Raw genomic sequence first — 26,841 nt, forward strand, 5'->3', positions numbered from 1 at the left:
AAGACTAAACTCCGAGATAACTCTCCTAAAAGTGATGATGATGATTATGATTCATTTTTCTCTCCAAGTGGCTTCCTTTTATAGGGAGGCCTACCCTTGATTTTTAGGGTAAGACCTTGCTGTGAAATGACTTCTTTGCCCTTAATTGTGATTGAGCAGTCCCAGCTATCCTCCTTCTCCATCTCGAGCCATTTTTGCATGTATACTGGTCAGTACGTAATCGTCCTGACGCCCTTTTCACTTGAAGTGTCTGAACTCTGCCTACTGGCTAGAACGCTTACCCTGCACGCTTAAGCAACTAGTTTTGCAGATATAATTCAATTATGCACATCATACTGACCCGTAACCTAGGCCTAGAATACGACTTATCATACACCTTCTGGCCAGTTGCCTTCTTGCCTTATGCCTTGCACACACAATTCCAGGGGCTAGGGGTTATATCTGCGTATGTGTATGGCTAGAAAGTGGGGTTCTAAGGGTTGGAAAATAAATATTTTTTTTTGGGAGGGGGGTTTCCTACTGCCTTCAGTGTTGCTACACGCAGTCACTTCACCCTAGGCACCGTGTGGCAGCCACTCTTTTCTTTTCTAAATTAGTGGAAAGTGGTTCCACTTTAGGCTTTTAACTCACATTTGAAAAGGGCTTTTGTGTTTTAGCTCTAAGTGTGGGCTTTTCTCTCATACTCGCATCATCCATACTGACTAGGAGATACTAAGGGGGGTGATTTCCATTTTCCAGCATGTCTTATCTCCCTCAATTCCCCTCACCGTCAGCTCAAGACAGTTGCTACACGCAGTCACTTCACCCTAGGTACCTTGTGGCAGCCACTCTTTTCTTTTCTGAATTAGTGGAAAGTGGTTCCACTTTAGGCTTTTAACTCACATTTAAAGAGGGCTTTTGTGTTTTGGCTCTAAGTGTGGGCTTTTCTCTCATACTCGCATCATCCATACTGACTAGGAGATACTAAGGGGGGTGATTTTCATTTTCCAGCATGTCTTATCTCCCTCAATTTCCCTCACCGTCAGCACAAGACAGTTGAGTTTTAAGCCCAATCAAATAAAAACTAGACCTAGACACCATGCAAACACTTAAACACAGATAACACATATGTACAAATGTCATACTGGCCAGTGCATTCCCCCTCCCACTTCACAATGTCTGTCCTCAGATGGGGCTGTGAAGTGGAAAAGGTAATGGCCAGTATGGTTGACGCACTGAAATACCAAAACTCAACAAAACATACTTATACTAAAAGCTTCTCACACTTAGACTATATAATAGGCTAAGTGGGAGAGTTTAAAAATCTAAACAGAAACCAACAAAACGAAACATGTATATACAACAAACTCCTCACACTTAGACTATAAATAGGCTATGTGTGAGTTGACCTGCATACAAGAAAGGAAAACAGAAAAAATAGAAACACATGGGCCAAAAATAGCAAACCCTTTACTTCTCACACTTAGACTATTGCGTAGGCTAAGTGTTATGAAAGGGGTTTGCGCACGTACTACACAGATTATGCTACCTAAAAAAAACAAAACACAATTAAAATGCGAAAAACTAAAAACTGAAAATAAAAAGAAAACTAGCTGGTCAGGTGGGGTGGTGGTCACTTGTTCCTCCTGCTCCTTCGCGGGGCAGGTTGTGGTGCAGGTGGTTCTTCCGGTTGCTCCTCCTCATTCTCGGACTGCTTGTTCCCAGATTCTGCCGACTCTTCGACGTCTCCTTCCTCTTGTTCCGCCTCTTCTTTCTGCTCTGCTTCTTTCGTCTTGGTTAATACCTCCTCTGATACTCGTGGTTCATTTGTTCAGCCTCCATGGCCACTCGGTCCAAATTCACGGACCAACTTCCCAGTTCCCAACTCTTTCAAGATTCCTTCCATCACAGTTGCCAAACGGCTTAACTCCGCTCTTGCTCTTCGATTCTCTTCCGCCAACTCTTCCACTGCCTTCTCTAGCCTTTCCTGTCTCTACTCCTGATCTTGTGTTCCCGGATGTGCTGCAGATCTCCCAATCGGTATAGCTTTTTCTCCCATTGCGTAGAAACGTGGTACGCCCTGCCTCATGTAAACGGTGTTCGTTCGGACGAACAAAGGTGTATCAAAGAGACCAGGAGGATCCACCATGATCTGGTCGGATAAGTCTTCGGCCTCCGTGATGATGATGTTGTTTCTGACGAACACTCCCAAGATATGGCAGAGAGTGAGGTTTCTCGCTGGGTGGGTGGCAATTAGATGGCATTGGTAGGCTGTCCAAAAACCTAGATGTAACTTCCTTCCGTGCTTGGCGCACCAGAGAAGGTATAACTCCGTCATCGATGTCCTAACAGCGGAGTTCGACTGCCCCAACAAATTGAAGTCCAAGTGAAGCTGGACTAGGCGTAGGATTGGGTTATTGAAATGGATTGAGCGAGAGAGAGTGGATGCAAATTATCCAGAGGCTAGGTGAGTTAACTCCTCCCATGCCGCCTGGGGCTCAAATTCCACATGTCTGCCGGGAATTCCCCGCTCCCTACTTCTCCACTGAGGCCCTATGGCCTCCTCCAAACTGCACATTCCCAGACGCACGGTCCACTCAATCAGATTCATCCGTATCTCTCCGCCAAACAGCCTAAAACTAATACATTCCTCATCTAGATCAGTGGTGACCTTAAACCTAAAGGTCGTGAAAAACTCCTTCGCTAATCTAACCGGGACACTCGGATCTCCATTCTCCAACAACCATTCGAATCCTAACGCGTGCAAATAAGAGAGAAACTGCTCGCCGGCACCCAACTCATCTAAAGAAGGAATATGAAGTACCTTTCCGTTCTTCACTTGCTTACTCCATTCATCCTTGCTATCAAAAACTTTTTGTAGCTCCTTCGAGTCGAAAAGCTTCATCTCCTCCACCAGATCATCAGTAAGGTCCACTGTCCAGCGCCGGTACCTCAGTCTCTCTACCGGGGAATGTACTAGCTCCCGATGATCGTGCGGAAGCTGTTGCTCACTGTACTCCTCGTTCTCTAGGGAAATATCGCTGTCCGATTCTGACTCTTCACTGACATCGTATTCACTATCACTCTGTTCCCTCCGGTATTCCTGGGCTCGCTGAACTGACTCAGTAATGACTATGGCAGTGTTCACTGTACCTGGCTTCTTGTTGTTGGGCTTCTTCTTCATAGGGGCCTTCCCCTTCCGTTTTCTCTCTTCACGGTATCTAGCTCATTCTCCATCATCCTCGTCTTTCTTTTCTTCGGGTTCCTTCTCAGCTTGTGTTGAAAATTGATTCTGGGCAGTAGGACTAGTCTCCTTGTGGCCTACTGACCTGGATGCGAGGTCCAGACCCTCAGCCATCCCGTCAGCCTCTTCACCTTGGCCACTCAGTGTTGGAGAGACCGCTTCGGTTTCCATTGCAGTATCCTCTAGGTCAGTAACAGGTAAAGACTCCTCCCCAGGTTTTGTGGGAGTGGTCCTCTCTTCTTCACTCAAGATCTCCACGGGATCTGCCTCTGTGTTCGGCTTCGCCTTACTAGCTGCCCACTTCCCTAAGCATCGTTGAGATACCCTTTGCGGCTTTGGCTGTCTAGCCTTAGGTTCGCCCTTCAACACCAACTTCCTCTTGACGGCCTTCGGTTTTGTCACCGGAGGTGCCACTGGGTTGGGTACTTCTGGTCTTGCTTCTGTTTCTTTTGCTTTTGTTTCCTGTGCTTCAATAGATGCATCACCCCTCTCTGCTTCTGGCTGGGGTGATTCCGGCATAATCTCTTATTCCCTAGCTTGGCTTTCCGAGCGGTTTCCTTCTTCGGCTACTTCACTCTCTCCTACTACTCGTGATGCGAGGTCTAGCCCCTCAGCCACCACGGCAGTGTCATCTTCCATCCGATTGACATCATCTAAAATAGCCTGAAATTCCTCATCGGTCATTAGGCCCTGCTTCTTGGCTGATTCGTTCAGATCTATCTCCTCCCTCGCCACTTTTCGGGGAACGACTCCCACCGTCAGCGTTTTCTCTGACTCAACTGCTCCTTGTAGGCTCCCCTGTTCCTGACCTTTCCTCGCCTATATAAAACACGATTAACGGTGTATGAGACCCATTATTTTGATTGATAAATAAAATATGGCGATAACTGTAATTTTGTATTGCATCATAACAATGTGCAGATGTCAGACAAGTAACAATATCAAAGAGAAACCAATTAGTACATGAAAAAACAGAAATTGGAGTGCCCAGTGGCGGACGCAAAAGTTGCGCATATGAGTAGTGAGATAGAAATAATTAAATGATATGAAAAATTGGAGAAATGAGCTTGACAGCAATCGAACACACAGGCTGTGAAATTCACAGACGCAACAACTGCCCACTTGTGAAACTGAGCACATACATGATTGGAATGAATATAACTAATGTTATTTGTTGCCCACTTGTGAAACTGAGCACATACATGATTGGAATGAATATAACTAATGTTATTTGAAATTGTTGGGGGTTCCATAATATGTCCGCCACTGGGAGTGCCAAGTCATTGTAACCACAAGCATCATATAAAGTCATCCCCCCTACTTCCTTACTTTCCATTATTTCTTTCCTGATATATCCTTCTGCTTCCGAGCAACCTAGAGAGAGAAGGGTGCCGGACTGACCTTGTGAGGACTCTCCAATACCATGTTTAAAATCATTTCCGCCGTTCCCAGAGCCTGTAACAAATCGGACTGTTTCATTACAGATCGTATTTGTACGCAGAAGATGGAACAAAATGAGTGGCATGAATGTTGCAGGTTCAAATAAGTGAACTTTGAAAAAAATTACCAGTGAGAGGCCTTCTCCTTCGTGTCCAGCAGCAAAAAAGGTCATCGGTAATCCAGGCACAGGTCCAATCACGGGTTTCCCTCCGGGCACTGCAAACAATGGCATCAACTTATGTAAAATATCACGACACAGCTATAGTTGGAAGCTCTATCTGACAAACTTACTATAAGGTCTTAGGCCAACTCTAACTTCTCTGCTTTCGCTCAACTCTCTCAGTGACGCTTCTTTAAGTTGAGGAAAGAACTCACTCGCCCTATCCCATATCCGATCGATGATGGACTCATCAATCTCAGTGTCGAACCCAACAAGCTGGCGGCTGCTTCCTGTACGAAGCAAAGCATATGATATGACACTTTCCTCGCACATAGCGAGGGTGGGAATGAAATGACATTTTATTTCCATTTCCTTTGCATTTTCATCCCATTCACTCCTTCATTCCGTCATACCAAGCAAATAATTAGAATGAAAGTAGGAATTACATTCTGTTACATAATTTCATTCATCATACCAAGAAGAGCCTTATACTTAGATACGATGGGATATAATGGATGAAGGGATGATCAAATGCAAATTGTAAAAGTAAAATTGAAGGGATGATCATTGCCTGATATAATGGATGAAGGGATGATCATTGCCTGATAAACATTTATACATAGCTAAGCTAAGAGCAAATTCACATAAGACATGCCATCCATTCACCATTGTCACTCGTCCGATATATAACTTGATTACTGTGTTAGGATATACAGCTATTTTCAGGTATTATTAGTGTGCAGTGCCACAGTTAACATGGAAAGAGTTAGCGAGTAAAAAAGCAGACTAGAGTTTACCGAGAACAAGCCTTCCCGACATGTCCATTGTAGCTGTCATCGATATAGATGCAGTATTTGCATCAGATTTGTTCCCCGGATCTGTAGTAGAACTAAGGGTTGCAGATTCGTGATTGACATATCCAGCTTCCATAAGCCCGTGATTAACTTTAAAAGATTTGAAATTCTCAAGAACAAGCAGATGACCCTGCCACATATCAATGTAAGTTCTTAATTATTCTCTTCAGAACATTGCACTCCTATATAGCCACGCTAAGATTAAGAGACGTGATACTACTCCGAAACTGAAAATGACTACAAGTCAGTTTTTAAAGGCCGCACAGCACTACAAGGACCACGACCTCCCAACAAGACACATTTTTGTATAATATGGCAACAGCATATAAACGGCATTTCAAAAATACTGGGTACACAAGGGAGAGACGAAAAAAACCCTTTCGTTTCAATAGTATACTGCTAATACTTATAATAACCTAAGAAATGAAATAGCAGGTTTGAAACTTTTAAAGAATGGCTAAAAATGGGGTATCATAATATATTGAATGTGATATAAAGATAGTGCAGTAGATTTTTTTCCAAAATTTCGACACAACACATTTTGAAACTGAAAGAACCTACATAAGGTGATGGCCAAAAACTGAGACGTTTCAAATTTAAGAAAAACATTGAAACTCGCACACCTTAGCATCTCACCTTACGAGGTTTTACTGGGAAATCTAGCTCAATTTCTGAATCCTTTAAAATGTCATGCATCAAAGAACCAGTCCAGGAGCCTGCTGCAATGATAACAGCTTTCTTACTACGCAATGTAGTCTTAGAAGTTTGAACTGCCTCAACTTCTCCACTACTCTCAGACCTGATCTTAATCAGAAAAGAATAGATTTTTCTCACTTAGTAAAATGGTCATCTTGACAAGATCCAAAATCATAATAATTACTACTCGGAAATAAGCATAAAATATGAAGAGAAATTGACTAACCGCAATAAACCAGTTACTGGCTCATAAAAGAACTCCGCATATCTCCCTTCTGCTGCAAAGGCCCGGTTAGCCTAGCGAAAATTATCACAGTAACTATAAAGACAACACATTTTAAATTGAAGACATTAAAAGACTACTTCGAGAGGACGCCAGAGTAATCGCTAGGAACCTTTTCAATAAATGCAACAGCACGACGAGCATCTATTTGGCAGTCATCAGGCATAAAAGCTGCACCACCTTCCTTTCCAAGATTAAGGCTCGGTTCCTCTGCCATCAATTCATCACTAGATAAAAACTTGGCACCAAGACCAGCATCAACAAGGTTCTCTACCTTCTTCCTCAACGCCAAACAATCTTCTTCGGTCCGTCCAACTAGCATGCTTCCTGTTGTTAAAAACAGAAATGGTTACCTTAAAGATGCCAAACTTTCTAGCATATTCATGAAAATGAAGTCTTACAAATAAATGGATGAACAAAGGCGACAAGATTAAAATCCACCATACAATAACTATAAACAAAAGAATTACTACCAGTGTTGTCAAAATGTCGTTCGGGTCGCTCGGGTCGCCCGGGTCGCCTGGGTCGAGACCATCACCGCCCCAACATGGGTGGGTTGATCGAGATACAGGGTCGCCGCTGGGTCGGCTGGGTCGCCTGGGTCGCCCTAAACACATGCTATCTCTGATTTTCTCAAATCTCTCACATGTTTTCTGACTCTCTCAATCACAATTCTCTATATATATGCATGCACCACATCAAACTTTTCAAACCTACTTTCTACACTTTAGAATTCAGCCTCTTCACTCCTAAACAAATAAACAATTCAAAGATCTGTTGATGCCACCCTTCATATATTCCTTTGTTTTGATATTTTCAGACAATGGTTTCAATTATTTATTGTGTTATGACTTATGAATTGTTTTGATATTTTGATCATTTCTATTTTCCATTTTATCTCTATTCACATGAATTGCGTCTACATTTATATTATTTGATATATTATAAACATTAGAGCAATATATTTATTTTATTTAATTTTAAAAGGCAAAAAAATTAACCTAGCTTTGTGGGTCTCTCGACCCCGTCGACTCGTCGACCCGCGACCCGAATTTTCACCCCATCGACCCGGTGCGCCCCGCGACCCTAACAACACTGATTACTACCAATTATTCTTAGGAGCAAAACACTCAAACACAAGATTCTAATCAAGCATGTTTATGAACACCAAACCTGATGGATATTTCTGCAAGTTACAGCTATATACTCCCTCCGTCCCACAAAAATATGCACTCTTTCCTTTTTAGTCCGTCCCACAAGAATATGCGCCTTCTAATTTTGGAAACGATTTTCTCTCATATGATGTGGGACTCGATTTCCACTAACAATACTATAATTAATTTTTCTTTCTATACCTCTCTTACCTTATCAATTGTGCATTAAAACTCATGCCTAACCAAAAGTGCATATTCTATGGGACGGAGGGAAAATTATCTAATTCGTCAAAAGCTGTTACGGCTCAAGATCCCACATCGGTCTGGTATAGGGTATATAAACTAAATGAACTCTCTCTCCTTACATACTAGTCTTTAGGGTTGAGGATTGGTGCTATCATTGAGAGCCCAAACGGCTCGGAGTGGTGGCCGGGCAACGAACTCGCCTTGACCAACGAGTACGTTTGGGACCGACTCGGAGTGGTGTATAAAAAATCGTGCTAATAATATTGAACACCTTACTTCTGTTCATCCACGTTTACCGCATTATGTTACATACTTACATATCAATATTAGTTAACACAAAAACAATCCATGAATGAGAAATTTTATCAAACAGTTGATCGACAAATCTATTCGAGATAAGAAAAAAATCCAATATCTTAACCTGTCTTCTTCCAGCCAAGCTCCAGCAAAGGATCCATGCCTTGAATCGTGATGCTCTCCGCCATCTCCTCCCATAACTGATGGCTTCTCATCGCCAATTCCCATTTATCACTCCCCGGAATTTTGTGAACCCTCCATATATATCCTTGCCCTAAACTTACCAAATTAGCAAAAATTCCAAACACCAAAAATGAAGAAACATTCATTCATTCATTTCAATTAATCAATTGAGTGAGTACCTGCGCCAGTGGCGCCGGCGCAGGGAACGGCGGCGTCAACGATGGCGACGGATAGGTTGGATCCGAGGAGGAACTGACGGGCTATGGTCAACCCGATAATGCCCGCTCCAACGATGACTACGTCGAATGCGGGATCACCTGATCCGGATACCCGATTCGACCCGAATGCCCGAGTGGGTCTGAATCTAGTTGCTTCGTAGTTGGTTGAAGATTGAGAGAAGGAGAGAGGATGAGCTTTGGTGGTATTTGACAACGCTGAGATTCTGATGGTGCCGGCGGGGTAACGACACGGAACGGCGGCGTCTGGGGAACGGTTGGTTAGAGCGATTTTGAGAGCGGAGGTCGCCATTTTTGGTGGAAGTGAAGTGTTGCGAGGTCGGTTGAAGATTCGTAAGGCATCTTTTTGTCTGGATATGAAAAGTGTTGGAACTTGAATTCAGTTAGCACGAGATAATCATGGACAACTTGAATTTGACTGCGATTAGAGGATTCACATCCGTGCTCTTGCTAAAGAGCACGGATGTGGGCTCAAACCCACTTTTATTACTTTTTTACTCTCTGTTCTTAAATAAAAGCACAATACCCACATTCATGCCCTTCCACAAGAACATGCTAAAGGGTTCTACTATTCTATTATTCAATTTAGTTAGCATGAGATATTCATGGACAACTTGAATTTGAGTGCTACTTATTAGAGCATCCTCATCCGTGCTCTTTGGAATCTGTGCTTTTGCCAAAGAGCACGGATGTGGGCTCAAACCCACTTTTATTACTTTTTTACTCTCTGCTCTTAGGCAAGAACACAACACCCACATCCATGCTCTTCCACAAGAATATGCTCAAGGGTCATACTATTCTATTATTCAATTTAAATAAAAACATTTTCACAATATTAAAATGCATTAAAAATACACGTAATACTATTACAAATTACAAAAAAATTAAAAATTACATAATTAAAATCCTAAAAATTAAAATTACATAATTAAAATACTAAAAAATTAAAAATTACATAATTAAATTCATAAAATTAAAAAAACTCACTACTCGTGGCCGAATTTCGCCCAAATATGTTTGATTAGGTCTTCTTGTAGCTCAGTGTGGGTTCGGGTATCGCGCATTGTGTTTCTTGTTTCGATCATCTATCCCACTGTGGTATGCACACCTCGGCGTGGGGGAGACCTCGCGGTTGAGCTTCCGGCTTCATCCTCATCGTAAAAGTTAGCCATCCTCGGTCCTTCGTCAGCTATAATCATGTTGTGCAAGATAATACATGTGTACATGATGTCGGCGATATTCTTAATGTACCACAACCGAGACAGGGCATTCATAATCTTGAATCGGCCTTGAAGGACCCCAAAAGCTCTTTCGACGTCTTTTCGAGAAGACTCTTCACGATGCGCAAAAAGAACCCGTCTCGGGTCTTGCGGATTGCTGAACGTCTTCACGAAATGATGGAGGTACACCCAAGCTGATCAACAAGGACAAGAAGATGGATCCATTAATCATTCAAAGTGGACCAATTACAAGAGCTAGAGCTAAGAAGATAAAGGAGTCCATGATGCTTTTAGTTGATGAAATAAAAGCCCAATTCCAAGACCATTCAACATTGGGCCAAATGGTGAATATTATTCAAGTTAGTGGGCAGCCCAATGCATGAAGTTTTGAGTCAATATATATCACATTTTGGAGGCCCAAATTGAAGATAAATGATGCATTTTTCGTCCAAGTTGGAGCAGCAAAAAATGAAGAGTCATTTTTAAGTTACTTTTTGAGTTAAATAAGTGACTTTAGATGTCCTAAAGTCACACCAATAGTTAGGAGTTACTTTTCACTTATTATGAGTCATTCTAAAGGTCTTAAGTTGTACTAATGATATGAGACTTTCAAGAGTCCATTCTAGCCTATAAATAGGCTTGTAAGCATGTCATTTGAGGACATCATTGATCAAATACGAAAATAGAGTTTGTCTTGTGAGTTGAATTCTCTTTGTAGAGTTTTTCACTTGTTTGGAACTTATCAAGATATTTTGAGCAAGTTCTTGTGGCGTTCAACCATACCGAGGTTCTTGGCTGATTACATAGCCAACGGGTCGAGGTTTTCCAAGCTCTGGAAGTGGATCAAACCAGATTATCAATCAAGGAAATCCGCTGCCAATCATTATACGTGGGGTTCTTGGATCAATATATCCAACGGGTCCTTCGTCGTATCCCAATCCATATCATTTGGTATCAGAGCCAACTGGTATTGATCTATCCATAGCTTTATCTTACATTGTTTATCTTTCATATCCTTGAAAAAAAAATCCAAAAAAAAAAAAAATCCAAAAAAAAATCCGAAAAAAAATCAGAAAAAAAATTCGAAAAAAAAAATCCAAAAAAAAAAATCCGAAAAAAAAACCCCAATACGTATTTCACCTCATATTTTCTTGACCATTTCCTTTCATCCTTCATTCAAGGGCTGAAGTTTGGTTGGTCGTTATTAGTTCTTGTTTTGTTTTTGATTTGTTTTTTTACTTGTGTTATCTTTGCAAAAGAGAAAGAGTGGTAAAAGGCTTGAGTGGTGAGGTTATTTGAGGGGAGGTAAAAGCCAACGAGTGATATACACGAGTGTTTTGTGAGGTTTAATTTTGTGTGATACACGAGTGAACTGTGAGGATGGATTCTACTGACGATCATATTCCAGTTGATCCTACGTTGAAAGCCATGCAACAACAATTTGCAAGGTTTGCACGGATTCTGGAAAGTGTTTCAGGGCGGTTGGAGAGGCTAGAAGTTCAGGCAACAAATGAAAATAATAACGAGGAGGAAGAGAGTGGAGGAGAAGATGATGCTTCATATAGGCATCGAAATGAGAGACGTGGAAACGGTAGAAGAGGGCGTACAAATGAAGTGGATGGTGATTTGAGAAGCATCAAACTGAAGATCCCAACATTCCAAGGAAGGAGTGACTCCGAAGCTTATTTGGAGTGGGAGAGAAAGGTGGATCTCATCTTTGAATGTCACAACTATTCCGAGGAGAAAAAGGTTAGACTTGCTGCTATTGAATTCACTGACTATGCTATAGTTTGGTGGGATCAATTGACAACCAGTACAAGGCGATACGGAGGAAGACCAGTTTCGACTTGGGAAGAAATGAAAAGCATAATGCGTAAGAGATTTGTACCTTCTCATTATTTTCGTGAATTGTATCAAAAATTACAATCTATGAAACAAGGTACTAAATCTGTTGATGAGTACTACAAAGACATGGAGATTGCCATGATTAGGGCAAATGTTGAAGAAGATAGAGAAGCAACTATGGCTCGATTCTTATGTGGGCTGAATAGGGAGATTGCAAACATTGTGGAGCTTCAACACTATGTGGAGTTGGAGGACATGGTTCATATGGCCATGAAGGTGGAGGGACAATTGAAGAAGAAGGGAACAATCCAAAAGAATTTTTCAACAAGTTCTCATTCTTCAAGGACAAAAGAGTGGACTTCAACCAAACCCAATTTTGGGGCAGGTTCTAAACCCCAAAATGAGGCGTCGACATCCAAGTCCAAAGAATTTGAGAAGGGTAAAGGTATTTCTACTTCTACTTCTACTCGAAATAGAGATATCAAATGTTTTCGTTGTCAAGGTGTTGGACACATTGCATCTCAATGTCCAAACAAAAGGGTGATGATTTTGAAGCCAAATGGAGAGATAGAATCTGAAAGTGAACGTGAAGATGATGATGAGGAGGAGGAGGATAAACAATTGGAGGAGATTGAACCAGAACATGGAGAACTTTTGGTGGTTCGAAGGGCTCTAAACATGCAAAACAGAAACGATGATCAGCAAAGGGAGAACATCTTCCACACAAGGTGTTTGGTCCAAGGTAAACTTTGCATAATGATTATTGATGGTGGTAGTTGTGCAAACGTTGCAAGTTCTGAAATGGTGGAAAAGTTGAGCTTAACAACGGAAAAACATCATAATCCGTACAAGCTACAATGGCTTAATGAATGTGGAGAAATTCGAGTGACTAAGCGAGTTCTAATTTCGTTTTCAATTGGCAATTATAAAGATGATGTTCTTTGCGATGTTGTGCCAATGCATGCTAGTCACATTCTTTTGGGGAGGCCATGGCAGTTTGATCGTAGAGTGACTTATGATGGATTTCACAACCACTACACCTTCAAGCACAACAACAAGTCTATTATGCTTGTGTCTTTAACACCTCAACAAGTTCAAGAGGACCAACAGAAATTGTCACAAGCAAGGAGAGCTCGTGAGGTTGAGAGGAAAAAAAGTGAGAGCATTGAAAAAGAGTCGAGTGAAAAAAAGAGTCGAGAGAAAAGTAAGAATGAGAGGAAAAAATGTGAGGGCATTGAAAAAGAGTCAAGTGAAAAGAGTCCGAATGAAAAAAAGAACTTTTATGTGGGAGCAAAAGAAATAAAGAGTGCAATAGTTGAAAAAAAGAGTGTTTTCATCTTAGTGTACAAACAGTCTTTGTTTACCACTAACGAATTAACCACTTCTTTGCCAAGTGCTTTTGTGTCTCTTTTACAGGAATTCGAAGATGTTTTTCCCGTGGAAGAATCAAGTGGATTACCGCCATTAAGAGGTATTGAACACCAAATTGACCTTATTCCCGGGGCAGTTCTACCAAATCGACCAGCCTATAGAGCCAATCCCGAAGAGACTAAGGAAATTCAAAGGCAAGTGCAAGAGTTGTTGGACAATGGAAAAATCCGTGAGAGCATGAGTCCATGTGCTGTTCCGGTAATTGTTGTTTCTAAGAAAGATGGATCATGGAGAATGTGCATCGACTGCCGAGCAATCAACAAAATCACGGTAAAGTATCGCTATCCTATTCCTAGGCTAGATGATATGCTTGATGAATTGCATGGTTCTGTTGTGTTTAGTAAGATCGATTTGAAAAGTGGTTATCATCAAATTCGAATTAGAGAAGGAGACGAATGGAAAACAGCCTTTAAAACAAAATTTGGTCTATATGAGTGGTTAGTAATGCCTTTTGGTTTAACTAATGCACCAAGTACTTTCATGAGGTTGATGCACCATGTTTTGAGAAAATTCATTGGAAAATTTGTGGTTGTTTATTTTGATGATATTCTTGTCTATAGCAAAAATGTGAATGAACATCTTAACCATGTGCGTGCAGTTTTGGATACCTTACGAAAAGAATCATTGTATGCAAATCTCAAAAAGTGTTCTTTTTGCATGGATAAAGTTGTTTTTCTGGGTTTTGTTATAAGTGCTAATGGGATTGAAATGGAAAAAGAGAAGGTGAAAGCTATTCTAGAATGGCCAATTCCTCAAAATGTAGCACAAGTTAGAAGTTTTCATGGTCTTGCTAGTTTTTATAGGAGGTTTGTCAAGGATTTTAGTACAATTGCTGCACCTTTGAATGAAATTGTGAAAAAGGATGTTTGTTTTTATTGGGGAGAAAAACAAGAACATGCTTTTAATCTCCTTAAAGAAAAACTTACAACTGCACCAATTCTTTCTTTGCCTAACTTTGATAACATGTTTGAGCTTGAATGTGATGCATCTGGGGTAGGCATAGGAGCTGTTTTGTTGCAGGATAGGAAGCCAATCGCGTACTTTAGCGAAAAGTTGAAAGGAGCTCAATTGAACTATCCAACGTATGACAAGGAGTTATATGCTTTGGTTAGAGCTTTGGAAACATGGCAGCATTACTTGTGGCCTAGAGAGTTTGTAATTCATACGGATCATGAATCTCTCAAGTACTTGAAAGGTCAAGGTAAGCTTAGCAAGAGACATGTTAAGTGGGTGGAATTCATTGAATCATTTCCCTATGTAATCAAATACAAAAAGGGAAAAGAAAATATTGTGGCTGATGCATTATCTCGGAGGTACATTTTGATCACTACTTTGAGTTCTAAGTTGCTTGGTTTTGAGTTGATTAAGGAAATGTATGATAATGACCCGGACTTTTCTTCTATCTATTTAGCTTGTGAGCATGCTGCATTTGACAAGTTCTATAGGCATGATGGCTATTTGTTTAGGGAAAACAAATTATGCATTCCTAAAGGTTCTATGCGTGAATTGCTTGTGCGTGAAGCTCATGGTGGTGGTTTAATGGGTCATTTTGGAGTCCATAAGACAATGAATGTTTTGCTTGAACATTTCTTTTGGCCTAAAATGCGTGTGGATGTTGAAAGATTTTGTAAAAGATGCATAACTTGCATGCAAGCCAAGTCTAAATCACACCCACATGGTTTGTACAAACCGCTACCAATTCCTAGTGCACCTTGGGAGGATATTTCAATGGACTTTGTTGTTGGTTTGCCAAGAACAAAAAGAGGTAGAGATTCAGTTTTTGTGGTTGTTGATAGGTTTTCAAAAATGGCACATTTTATTCCATGTCACAAAACTGATGATGCATCTCATATCGCTGATTTGTTCTTTAAAGAAATTGTCCGTTTGCATGGTGTTCCTAGATCAATTGTGAGTGATCGAGATGCTAAATTTGTGAGTCATTTTTGGCGAGTGTTGTGGAATAAGTTGGGAACTAAACTCTTGTTTTCGACTACTTGTCATCTACAAACTGATGGACAAACTGAAGTAGTTAATAGGACTTTGTCTCAATTACTACGAACTTTAGTTAAAAAGAACTTGAAAAGTTGGGAGGAATGCTTACCTTTTGCTGAGTTTGCTTATAATCGAAGTGTCCATTCTGCTACTAACTTTTCCCCATTTGAAGTTGTGTATGGTTTCAATCCATTGAGTCCACTAGATTTGATTCCAATACCTATTGAAGATCGTGCAAGTCTTGATGGAAAAGCTAAGGCTGAAATGGTGAAAAGATTGCATGAAAGGGTAAGACTCAACATTGAAAAGAGGACAGAACAATATGCAAAGCAAGCCAACAAGGGTCGGAAACAAGTCATCTTTGAGCCGGGAGATTGGGTTTGGTTGCATATGAGAAAGGAGAGATTTCCTTCGAAAAGAAAGTCCAAGTTGCAGCCAAGAGGAGATGGACCATTCCAAGTGATTGGAAAAGTCAATGATAATGCTTACAAACTTGACTTACCTGGTGAGTTTAATGTAAGTGCTACTTTCAATGTTTCTGATTTATCTCCTTATGTTGGTGAATTAGATTCGAGGACGAATCCTCTTGAAGAAGAAGGGAATGATGGAGGTACACCCAAGCTGATCAACAAGGACAAGAAGATGGATCCATTAATCATTCAAAGTGGACCAATTACAAGAGCTAGAGCTAAGAAGATAAAGGAGTCCATGATGCTTTTAGTTGATGAAATAAAAGCCCAATTCCAAGACCATTCAACATTGGGCCAAATGGTGAATATTATTCAAGTTAGTGGGCAGCCCAATGCATGAAGTTTTGAGTCAATATATATCACATTTTGGAGGCCCAAATTGAAGATAAATGATGCATTTTTCGTCCAAGTTGGAGCAGCAAAAAATGAAGAGTCATTTTTAAGTTACTTTTTGAGTTAAATAAGTGACTTTAGATGTCCTAAAGTCACACCAATAGTTAGGAGTTACTTTTCACTTATTATGAGTCATTCTAAAGGTCTTAAGTTGTACTAATGATATGAGACTTTCAAGAGTCCATTCTAGCCTATAAATAGGCTTGTAAGCATGTCATTTGAGGACATCATTGATCAAATACGAAAATAGAGTTTGTCTTGTGAGTTGAATTCTCTTTGTAGAGTTTTTCACTTGTTTGGAACTTATCAAGATACTTTGAGCAAGTTCTTGTGGCGTTCAACCATACCGAGGTTCTTGGCTGATTACATAGCCAACGGGTCGAGGTTTTCCAAGCTCTGGAAGTGGATCAAACCAGATTATCAATCAAGGAAATCCGCTGCCAATCATTATACGTGGGGTTCTTGGATCAATATATCCAACGGGTCCTTCGTCGTATCCCAATCCATATCACGAAAGTCGACCAACTTGGGTAGATACCATCAGCGAGATAGTAACCCATGTGGTATGCATTTCCGTTGACGGTGAAGTCGATCGTCGATGCTACACCATTCAAAACATCATTGAAGAGTGGTGAATAATAGAGCACGTTCAAGTCGTTGGATCCGGCAATACCGAAATATGCATGCCAAATCCATAGGCGGTAGTCGGCGACCGCTTCAAGGATAAGTGTTGGGTCGCCGCCTTTGTGGCCGCTTAAGTGTTGCCCCCTCCAAGCAGTCGGACAATTCTTCCACTTCCAATGCATGCAGTCAATGCTTCCAAGCATACCGGGAAAACCGTGGACTGTTTCGTGATTTCTCACCGAAAGCAGAATGAACGCAGTCTAAAAATTTTTTAAGACATAAGATTCCAGTTGACTCACCGACATGCAAATACTCATCGAAGAGGTCATCTGTTTGCCCAATAGCAAGTTGTCGGATGGCACAAGTACACTTCTGCAACGCCGAGAGACTTTGTCGACTGGTTGCATCTCTACTTGATTGAAAGTATTCAACACTGGCGGACAATGTGTTGACAATACGCATAAACAACCGTTTTGACATGCGAAAACGATGCCGAAAGTAATCTTCCAGAAACCGCGGCTGGTCGGAAAAATAGTCGGCAACGAGCCTTTCGTTGGCTCCCTCCCGGTCACGAGGGATGTAGCGGCGAATTGATCTAGTTGGTCGAGGAAGAGGGGCGGGGGTAGTGGCGGCGATATAGGCTTCATAGGCGGCACGATATTGTTCATAGTATTCTTGTTCTTCGCGCTCCGCTTCCGCCATGATATCGGCTAAATCCATTTGAGAGGGTTTAAGTGAGAGAGGAAGATGTAGATGAGTTGTTTGGAAAAATATGAATGACAGATGATTTGATGTGAAAAATGGATGATGAATGTGTGTATTTATAGATGATTTTGGGAATAAAAAAATTATAAAAAAATAAAAAAATCAGAAAAATGGTAATAAAACGGCCATATTTTTGGGAATCTGAATTTGTTTTTAAAAATTTTGGTATTATTTTCAATTTATTTTTAAAAAAATTGAATTTCCAACGGATAATCTGTTGGCCAATAGAAACGCGCCACGTAGCCTGCTCAGCGGCACGGACGTGCTCGATGCATCGAGCAACGCCGTGCCAGCGGCGGGAGTGCAGCAGCGGCGACAGCGGTGCAGCGCCAGCGGCACGGACGCCGTCCGTCCCAGCGAGCACCGCTGCGGATGCTCTTACCCTCTCCTTTTTGTAAAAAAGAAAAGTTTGATAATTTAAAAGAATAAAGTCTTTTTTTTCTAATCGTATGGTCATTTTAAGAGGTTGGTTGAGAATATTTATTTTTCGAAATTCGAGTCTCAAACAAATAAAATATTATTAGTACTTATTTGAAAAGCTAGGGTAATATTGTATGGAATAAAGAATCTATTGGTCTAGACGTATAGTTACGTGGTGTGTTCATTTAATCACAATTTTAAAAATAATACTCCCTATATTTCTTCTGTTTCTTAATATGTGTATCATTTTGACTCGACACGGATTTTAAAAATTGGTAAAGTAGATTGAAAAAGTTGTAGAATGTATGTCATATCCTTATAATTACTTTATACTACCTCCGTCTGTAAAATATTGTCCAAGTTTGACTAGGCACGTATTTTAAGAAATATGAAGACAAAGTGAGTGAAAAAAAGTTAGTTCAATATAGGTCTCGTATTTATATATTAGTTTTATAATAAAATATGAATAATGAGTTAGTGGAAGATGGGGTCCATTTACCAAAAATGGAAAAAAAAAACAAAGTGGACAACATTTCGCGGATGGACCAAAATGACAAAATTGGACAACATTTCACGCATGGAGGGAATAATATGATATGAGTAAAGTGAGTTAGTGGAATATGATGACTATTACCAAAAATTGTAAAAATAAATTAAGACTATTAACAAGGAATGTCTCAAAATGAATAATTAGGACACAAAATAGGAATAATAGGAGATGAGGGTATTAATGAAAAATATAAAATGCCAACCACGTAAAAGTAAATCCTATACACGAATCATAACTTTAAATTTGACACCAAGTCAATAAAAAGTAAAAAAAAAAAAAAGTGGAGCGTGGGCAGCTCACAAGAAAAAGAGATTATAATGAGGAAATGAAAAATGAATTAAATGTGGTGAAGCAAAAATAGAGGTTAAAATAGTGTGTAGGATACAAATAATCCAAGCCGCACAGCCCCTACGCATAAGTCCGCATACATCATAATTCACACCCCACCATACACGTTCACACTCGGACCGTATAGACTCCCTCCGTTTTATAAGAATATAAATTTTTGGTTGAGCTTGAGTTTTAGTGCACAATTGATAAAACAAAAGAGAGATAGAAAGAAAAACTAATTAAACCACACGTTTACACTCGCATATATATGTACAGTGCACTCACTCACTCACTCACTCTCTCCAACGGCAACAACAAGCGATCTCGCCGGCTCTTTTGAGTGGGCTGCAGCCCCTTCTGCTGACGAGGATGTCACCCTTGAGCTGGCACCGCCACAAAATCATCATGAAACTGATTCGGGCTTCCTTCAACAGTTGTGTCCGAAGCAGCGGCTACGGTGGACGACGGAGCTGCACCAGCAGTTCGTTAAGGCCGTCGCCGATTTCAGTGGTGCAAATAGTAATTTTACTGTGTTCCCTTTTTCTCCACGGAATTTTATTTGTTTTGATAGACGGTGTATATTGTAAAGTTGGAGATAAAAGCTTCCTATTTTTTAATGCGATGAAATGTGCTTTTGCATAATGATTCGTACAGAATACACACAGTACCGAAAATTCGACGATGATGATACATATGTTTGACAGACTCACTACTATGATTAGTTTACATTGATAAATTATTTGAATAATGTCAATTTTATTCGAATTGTTGATGTTTTAGTGTTGACATAATTTGTTTTTCATTTAATTGTATGGTTGCAGGGGCAGCACCTAAATCTATTCAGGTCTTATACATTCTATATATGTTCTTATTGTGTCTTTTGATGCACTTAAAAAAGTTATTGAGTACCATTAGTTTGAATTATTTCATGATTTCTTTTTTTAAATTACAAACAAAAATACAGGCTTGGGAAGACTTGACGAAAGCTGATTGAACTTTTAAACTTTTATTTTTAATAGTATTATTATTTATTTTTCTAATGGAGTAATGGTGTGTAATAAAACAAAATTTTCTCAATTTCTATTTTACATTATGATTTTTAGTCTCGATATAAAAAAAATATTATTATAACATAGTGACAATGTCAAATGACAATTATAGCAGATGGAAAAGTAAATGTGGATTAACCGTGCACGAAAAAAGTTATAATAATTACTACAATATCGCTTAAGGTGATTGGCGCCTAGTGTACATTTAGTTTTTTAAAAATTCCGCCTTCAATTTTCCTCATTTATACAAATATTGTAAACTACACAAATTTTATAGTTAATTTGAAAATTTCAAAATGAGTTTAATTAAATAGTATTATTATTTCTTTTATACATAATTGAAATTTTGAACTAACATTTGTTTGTTGGACATTTTAGATAGAAAAAAAGATGATAAATTGACACAAGTGAACCAGAGCTCAGGGATTTTCCTCCCAAGTACATTTAAAATCAATGGGTAACATATCTTATTCATTTATTTATTTGTGTGTATTGGAGTTGCAAATGAGAATTGAAGCTACAAAGGACAAAAGAATATGATTTAGATTCGTATATGAATATTATTTTAAGCATTTAGTTATATAGCATAAAAAAATACTACACTTATTGCGTAATAACTTCTCACAGTTTAATCGAATCATACAGATAAATCCACCGTTGTTTGTATCTACTAGGAATATATTGAAGATTCACGAGTTTGGAAGATCTCGTAGGATGATTTTCCGAAATTCACATGTAAATTCCCAAAACAAATCTATGATGGAACACAAATCGACGCGACTCTGAAATAAATAGATTCCTAGACATGCACAACTCTCTTTACATACCCCAATGATGAATTTGAACCACAAATCTTCTAATCAGATTCCCTTATTCCAAAGGATATTACATGAACAATAATCTATCAAATCCCAAATTTAGGAAGAATAAATAACAAATGGAGAAGGTGGCAATGATATTGTGATCTTATTCTCATTCCCTCTATTTATAGAATACTGATGGACATGGTTAGAAACCAAAGAAGATTGGATAGAACCAAAAATATTTTTTGACAACAAGTTTACAATTTAGTCTATAATGTCTATAAGGCCCCTGTTTCGTGAATGTAGAACCAATACAGCTGGAGCTGAGGTGTATGGGAACCTCCATCTACTAGTTGAGGTACATGTAGAATTTGATATAATTATTTTACTTTATATAGATGTGATTGCTTATAATTTCAAATTTTCATAAAATTCTTAGAATTGTTTTAGAAATTATCAAATTATTTATTTGTCAGATTTTGCTACCGATCAAGATTCTTGCGCGGAAATAACTAAATGATGTGTTTATGTGCCACTATCGGACGTCATTAAATTGACATCACATTATAGGTAGCGAAACAACGTTGTATTACACTAAATTAAATAATTTTTATTTGTTGTACTCCTTTCATCTCTTTTTTTCTTAATATAAACCCCAATTTAACATACGAAATTATTTAATTTAATCTAATACAATGACGGTGTTCGTTGCCCAAAATCTGACATCATTTTGGTTGATATCCGTAGTGACACTTAAGTAAGTCATCAAATAATGTCAATGCCAAAATCTTGGCTGCAAAATTTAAAAATCAATATTTCAATAATCAACAGTCAGATTTTAAAGTTGGTGTGCAAAATTAGAATTCTGCTATGGCCATTCGTGTACCTAACTAATTGCATGGTTGGCCCTCAAGAACCCTCAGGCAACAACGATGAAGTTTGAAGGGCCGGAGTAAAGAAAATGCAGTAGACCCATATTTAGAAAGAAAGGATCAAAACGCAGGATATGAGATTCAATGTGTAGTCACTTCATAAGGTAATTGATGATAACGAACATACAATTTTATCCCAATATATACTGCTCTATAGAAGGATCTAGACTAACACACCTTAGCATAGCTAGTTAAGAAACGAGAAAATGAGAAGACAATTTCTCATAATTGAAAGACAACTTTACATGTTCCTCTTTAATGTGTTGTATAACCGCTGACTCTTCGTTCCTTATTATGAGGCTTCTCATCTGATTCATGAGGAATGCTAACACTTCCCCTCAATTCGAGGGAAGAGAGAGGACATATCCCGAGCTTGTTCCGAAGTCTTCCGAAGAATTGGTAGCTAAGAGGTTTGGTCATGATATCCGCAACCTGATCGGCAGTTGGAACATGTCTCAAGTTGATCTCTTTCTTCGCAACTTTATCTCTAACAAAATGTACATCGAGTTCCACATGTTTGGTTCTCGCATGCAATACAGGATTAGACGCCAATGCGATTGCACTCAAGTTATCAACCCAAATTGTTGGAGTCGTCCTTTGATTCACTTGCAATTCTCTCAACAATGAGCTGATCCATGTTACCTCACAAGCAGCATGAGCTAGACTACGGTATTCTGCCTCTGTACTCGACCTAGAAACAACCGATTGCTTCTTGGAACTCCATGAAATCAAATTAACACCCGATAACAACAATACCCATTTATGGATTTTCTATCATCGAGATCAGCAGCCCAGTCCGAATCTGAGAACGCAGTGACCACTGTGTTCGATGCTCGAATATGTATACCATAGTCAATTGATCCTGCCAAATAGCGAAGAATTCGTTTCACTGCTTTCCAATGTGAGTCCAAAGGGCATGACATGAATTGGCTCACTTTGTTCACGCTGAAACTAATTTCAGGACGTGTGATTGTTACATATTGTAGTGCTCCTACTATGCTTTGAAACATCTTCCCATCTACAGTTGGATTCCCCTCTGATTTAGAAAGATGAGAATTAGAGATCATAGGTGTAGAATATCCCTTGGCTTCTTGCATACTCAATTTTTGGAGAAGATCTCTGATGTAGGCAGCTTGGTTGAGGTGAAGTCCCTCTTTAGTTTTAGACACCTCAACACCAAGAAAATGCTTCACTTCCCCGAGATCTTTGAGAGAAAAATGAGTGCCAAGTTGATCATTTACTTGCTGGATCGAAGAAGGATTAGGACCTGTGATTAGAATATCATCAACATATATCAATAAGTAGATAACTTCAGAATTGTTGATCTTGTAGAAAAGTGAGGCATCGACTCTTGATTGAGAGAATCCCAAGGATAAGAGGACAGAGTGGACAGTAAAGAACCAAGCCCGAGAGGCTTGTTTGAGTCCATAGATAGCTTTATTCAGCTTGCAAACAAGATTGGGGTTTCCTTGCTCAAAACCTGGGGGTTGCCTCATATAAATGTCTTCCTTCAAATCACCATGTAAGAATGCATTATTCACATCAAGGTGAGTAACTTTCCATTGTGATGAAGTAGCAAGGCTGAGAATAATCCTGATGGTGCTTGGCTTCACTACTGGACTAAAGGTCTCAGTAAAGTCGAAACCAGGAAGTTGAGAGAAGCCTTGAGCCACGAGTGTAGCCTTGTGTCTTGCAATCGAACCTTCTGTATGCATCTTTAGCTTGAAGATCCAGGTGCAACCAATAACAATTTTACCAGGTGGCAGCATAGTTAAAGTCCATGTCTTGTTTCTGAGAAGAGCTAGAAATTCTGCCAACATTGCATCATTCCAAACAGGAATAAGAAGGGCAGCAATAACAGATTTGTGAAGAGTGTGGGAGGGTATAGAAGTATTATAGAGTTTGGGTTTAAAAATTCCTCTTTTAGCACGAGTGACCATCGGATGCACATTGGTGGTAGGTGCCGCAGCAGGAGGTGCTTCAGGAGGTGTGGCAGGGGGTGGATCAGAAGATTCTATAGGAGTTGGGGAAAAGTTCACATGATTAGGAGATTCTGTAGGTGAGGAAAAGTTAATAGGATCAGGAGATGAAATAGAGGTAGGAGGAGTCATAATAGTGTTAGGTTGCGGTAAAGTAGGAGGTGTAGAATGTGTTGAGACCGAGGTGCTTACTATAGGTCGAGGACTCTGCTGAGTGTGTGGAGCAATATCAGGCTGATGTAGAGGAAGAGAGAAGGAGGGAAAAGGAACAACAGGATTTATAGGAGCATGTGTAGATGATGTCAGAAAGGGAAATTTGGATTCATCAAAAAGAATATCACGAGTGACAATGATTTTTCCAGATGGGAGAAGTGCCTTATAACCCTTATGAGATGAACTATAACCTATGAATGTTGCTGCTTCAGATCTGTTTTGCAATTTGTTTTTGGTGTAGGGTCTCATAAATGGATAACACAAGTACCCAAATACCTTCAGAAGAGTATAGTCAGGCTTGGCTTTAAAAAGAAGTTCAAAGGGAGTTTTGAATAGAATAGGTTTTGCTGGAATTCTATTGATGAGAAAAGATGATGTAGTAAAGGCATCATCCCAAAATTTTGACGGAAGACCAGCTTGAGACATTAAAGCTAACCCCATTTCAACCACATGCCTATGTTTTCTCTCTGCTAAATCATTTTGCTGCGGTATGTAAGGGCATGATATTCTGTGTAAAATACCACATTCTTGTAAAAAAGAAGACATTCCTTGAAACTCTCCCCCAATCAGATTGAAGAACTTTAATTTTGCAAGATAACATATTTTCCACCATAGCTTTGAAGGCTTTGAAAACATTCAAAACTTCCCCTTTAGATTTTAAAAGATACAGCCATGGTTTCAATAATACAAAAAAATGGAATGGTAACAGAGACAAGTTAAAAACCTGCTCTGATACCATAAAGAAAATGCAGTAGACCCATATTTAGAAAGAAAGGAGCAAAACGCAGGATATGAGATTCAATGTGTAGTCACGGTAATTGATGATAACGAACATACAATTTTATCCCAATATATACTGCTCTATAGAAGGATCTAGACTAACACACCTTAGCAATAGCTAGTTAAGAAACGAGAAAATGAGAAGACAATTTCTCATAATTGAAAGACAACTTTACATGTTCCTCTTTAATGTGTTGTATAACCGCTGACTCTTCGTTCCTTATTATGAGGCTTCTCATCTGATTCATGAGGAATGCTAACAAGGAGAAAATTTCAGGTCAAATAACAAATGAAGCAGTATCTACAAGTGGTTCTAAACTACGAAACTTGCTCTTCTGCCACTGTTTCCAACATGCAAGTGGCCAGAATATCTTCATGCGAGAGGTCAGAATATTTCACTTGTCGCAGACAACGCTCATTATCATCCTTAATTATTTAATCCAACTTTTATTATGTTCATGAACTTTTGGGTAATAAAGCATTTAGTTGCTCTCATATGGCATGATTTTGCATATATATGTTTCATTATGCTCTTACATATATGATGTGTTGTTTTATTGCTCCACTAGCTTATTGTTTGTTTGGATTTTTTCATTAATTTATTCTGGGAAAAATAGGCTATAGATTCAAACTTGCAAAATTTATATATTTGATTATGTGCAATTCTGTGCAATTTTGTGCAAATATATACGCTAAAGCAAATTTCACATCACATTGAAAAATAGGAAATATCTTATCTTTAGATTATACAGTGCCTACCAAAACAAATAAAATTTCGTGGAGAAAAAGGGAATAAAGTAAAATTACTATTTGTGCGACAGAGTTTTGCGACGGCCTTAACAAATTGTTTGTGTGGCTCTGTCGTCCAGCGTAGCTGCTGCCTCGGAGACAAGCTGAAAGAAGTCTGAATCTGTATAAGAGCTATAGATTCAAACATGCAAAATTTATGCAATGTGCACCTAGTCACTCCTTCATCCTCATTCTCTCCAATGACAACAAGAAGAGATCCCAGTGGCTCGTTCAGGTGTACCGATGCCCCCGCTACTGCCGAAGATGTCGCTTTGGAGTCAAGAATGAGCGTTGCCCCCGTGAACTAACGACACCGATTTGGACTTCTTTCGGTTGTTGTATCCGAAGTAGCGGCTACACTTGACGACGAAGCCGCAAGAATGGTTGTTTGTTAATTCCATCGTAGAACTCGCGGGCGTAAATAGTTTGATACGATCATGGAAGCCGCGCATCGAGTATTTTAAATGCTTTGAAAATGCCACCAATGTCTTCCTCTTCGAAAGAGCTTCGCGTGGGTACCTTGCACACCTCAATCGGAGTCCGGTGGAGAGAGTTATGGCTGATTTACTAAAGCCGCGCAGAAGAGAGGGCGAGTCCATAGATCCTAGTGCTTGTTATTGTTTGTAGGTACTATTGATGTTTCCCCGTATTTGACCTATACAATGGGGGAGATGCATCCGGATGGGGTGGATAAAGGAGGGGCTCAAGTGACTCTATGTCCAAAAGTGATTTCATGAGCATGATGGTCATTATTATGGCGGATATAAAGAGCGAGTTAAAGGAGTTCAAAGTCCGAATGGATGCTAATCAAAAGGCCTGCTATGAAGACTTGAACAAGATTAAGGGGAGTATGACAACTACCCGTGAGAAGGTCACCATTTTGAGAGAGGCCCAAGTGCCAATGTCTCTCACTATTAAAAGTGACCGCATAAACCGCAATGCATCCAGTGTGGAGAGTGTAGTGGTGAGGGGCAATGGGGGGGGCTATGGAGAGTATATGGGAAAGGGGCATATAATGAATGGTAAAGGAGGATTTAGCCGGAGAAGCCATGATAAAGGCGGCGAATCAAGGTACCATGATGATGGGTTTGATAGAGGTAGGAGAGAACGAGTCACAAAGCCTTGTCTTATATTGAATGGAGAATATGAACGTCATAAGGGGAATGAGAGGCCAATTGAGAGGGATGTTCTAAGTAGAGCGTGGAGAGGACCTAGCTCCCGACATGGTGAATGTGATAACACTCAAAGTCACATTTCACCTTGGAAGACGGGCACATCTCATCTCAGTGCCCCGAAGAGTTCTTTTGAGTCATTGATGGAGCAATCCTATGAGTGATTCCGAGTAGAAATGAGAAACAACATGGTCTCCAGTATGAATACTTTGGATATGAAGCCAAGGAAGAGTGCAAGCTTAAAGTCTATGATCCCTTGAGAAAGCAACGAGAGAGGGAGAAAAGGCTTGAGAGTGATAGTGAGTCTAAAAA

At 39.6% G+C, this 26,841-nt stretch overlaps 1 protein-coding gene across 1 annotated transcript; it reads right to left on the reverse strand.

Annotated features, from left to right (window-relative positions):
• Positions 1–3,464: 3,464 nt before the first annotated feature.
• On the reverse strand, positions 3,465–9,136 carry LOC121745040 (glycine oxidase). The gene is made up of 10 exons (XM_042138801.1): positions 8,716–9,136; positions 8,478–8,627; positions 6,769–6,983; positions 6,600–6,670; positions 6,314–6,476; positions 5,621–5,807; positions 4,955–5,113; positions 4,791–4,879; positions 4,625–4,678; positions 3,465–4,042 (listed from the first exon to the last, which is right to left on the reverse strand). Exons 1-10 carry the CDS (start codon positions 9,062–9,064, stop codon positions 3,749–3,751), a joined length of 1,731 nt encoding a protein of 576 aa, XP_041994735.1. The 5' UTR covers positions 9,065–9,136; the 3' UTR covers positions 3,465–3,748.
• Between the last annotated feature and the right edge of the window lie 17,705 nt (positions 9,137–26,841).

This window comes from Salvia splendens, chromosome 1 (assembly GCF_004379255.2).
Source record: "Salvia splendens isolate huo1 chromosome 1, SspV2, whole genome shotgun sequence".
Lineage (NCBI taxonomy): Eukaryota > Viridiplantae > Streptophyta > Magnoliopsida > Lamiales > Lamiaceae > Salvia > Salvia splendens.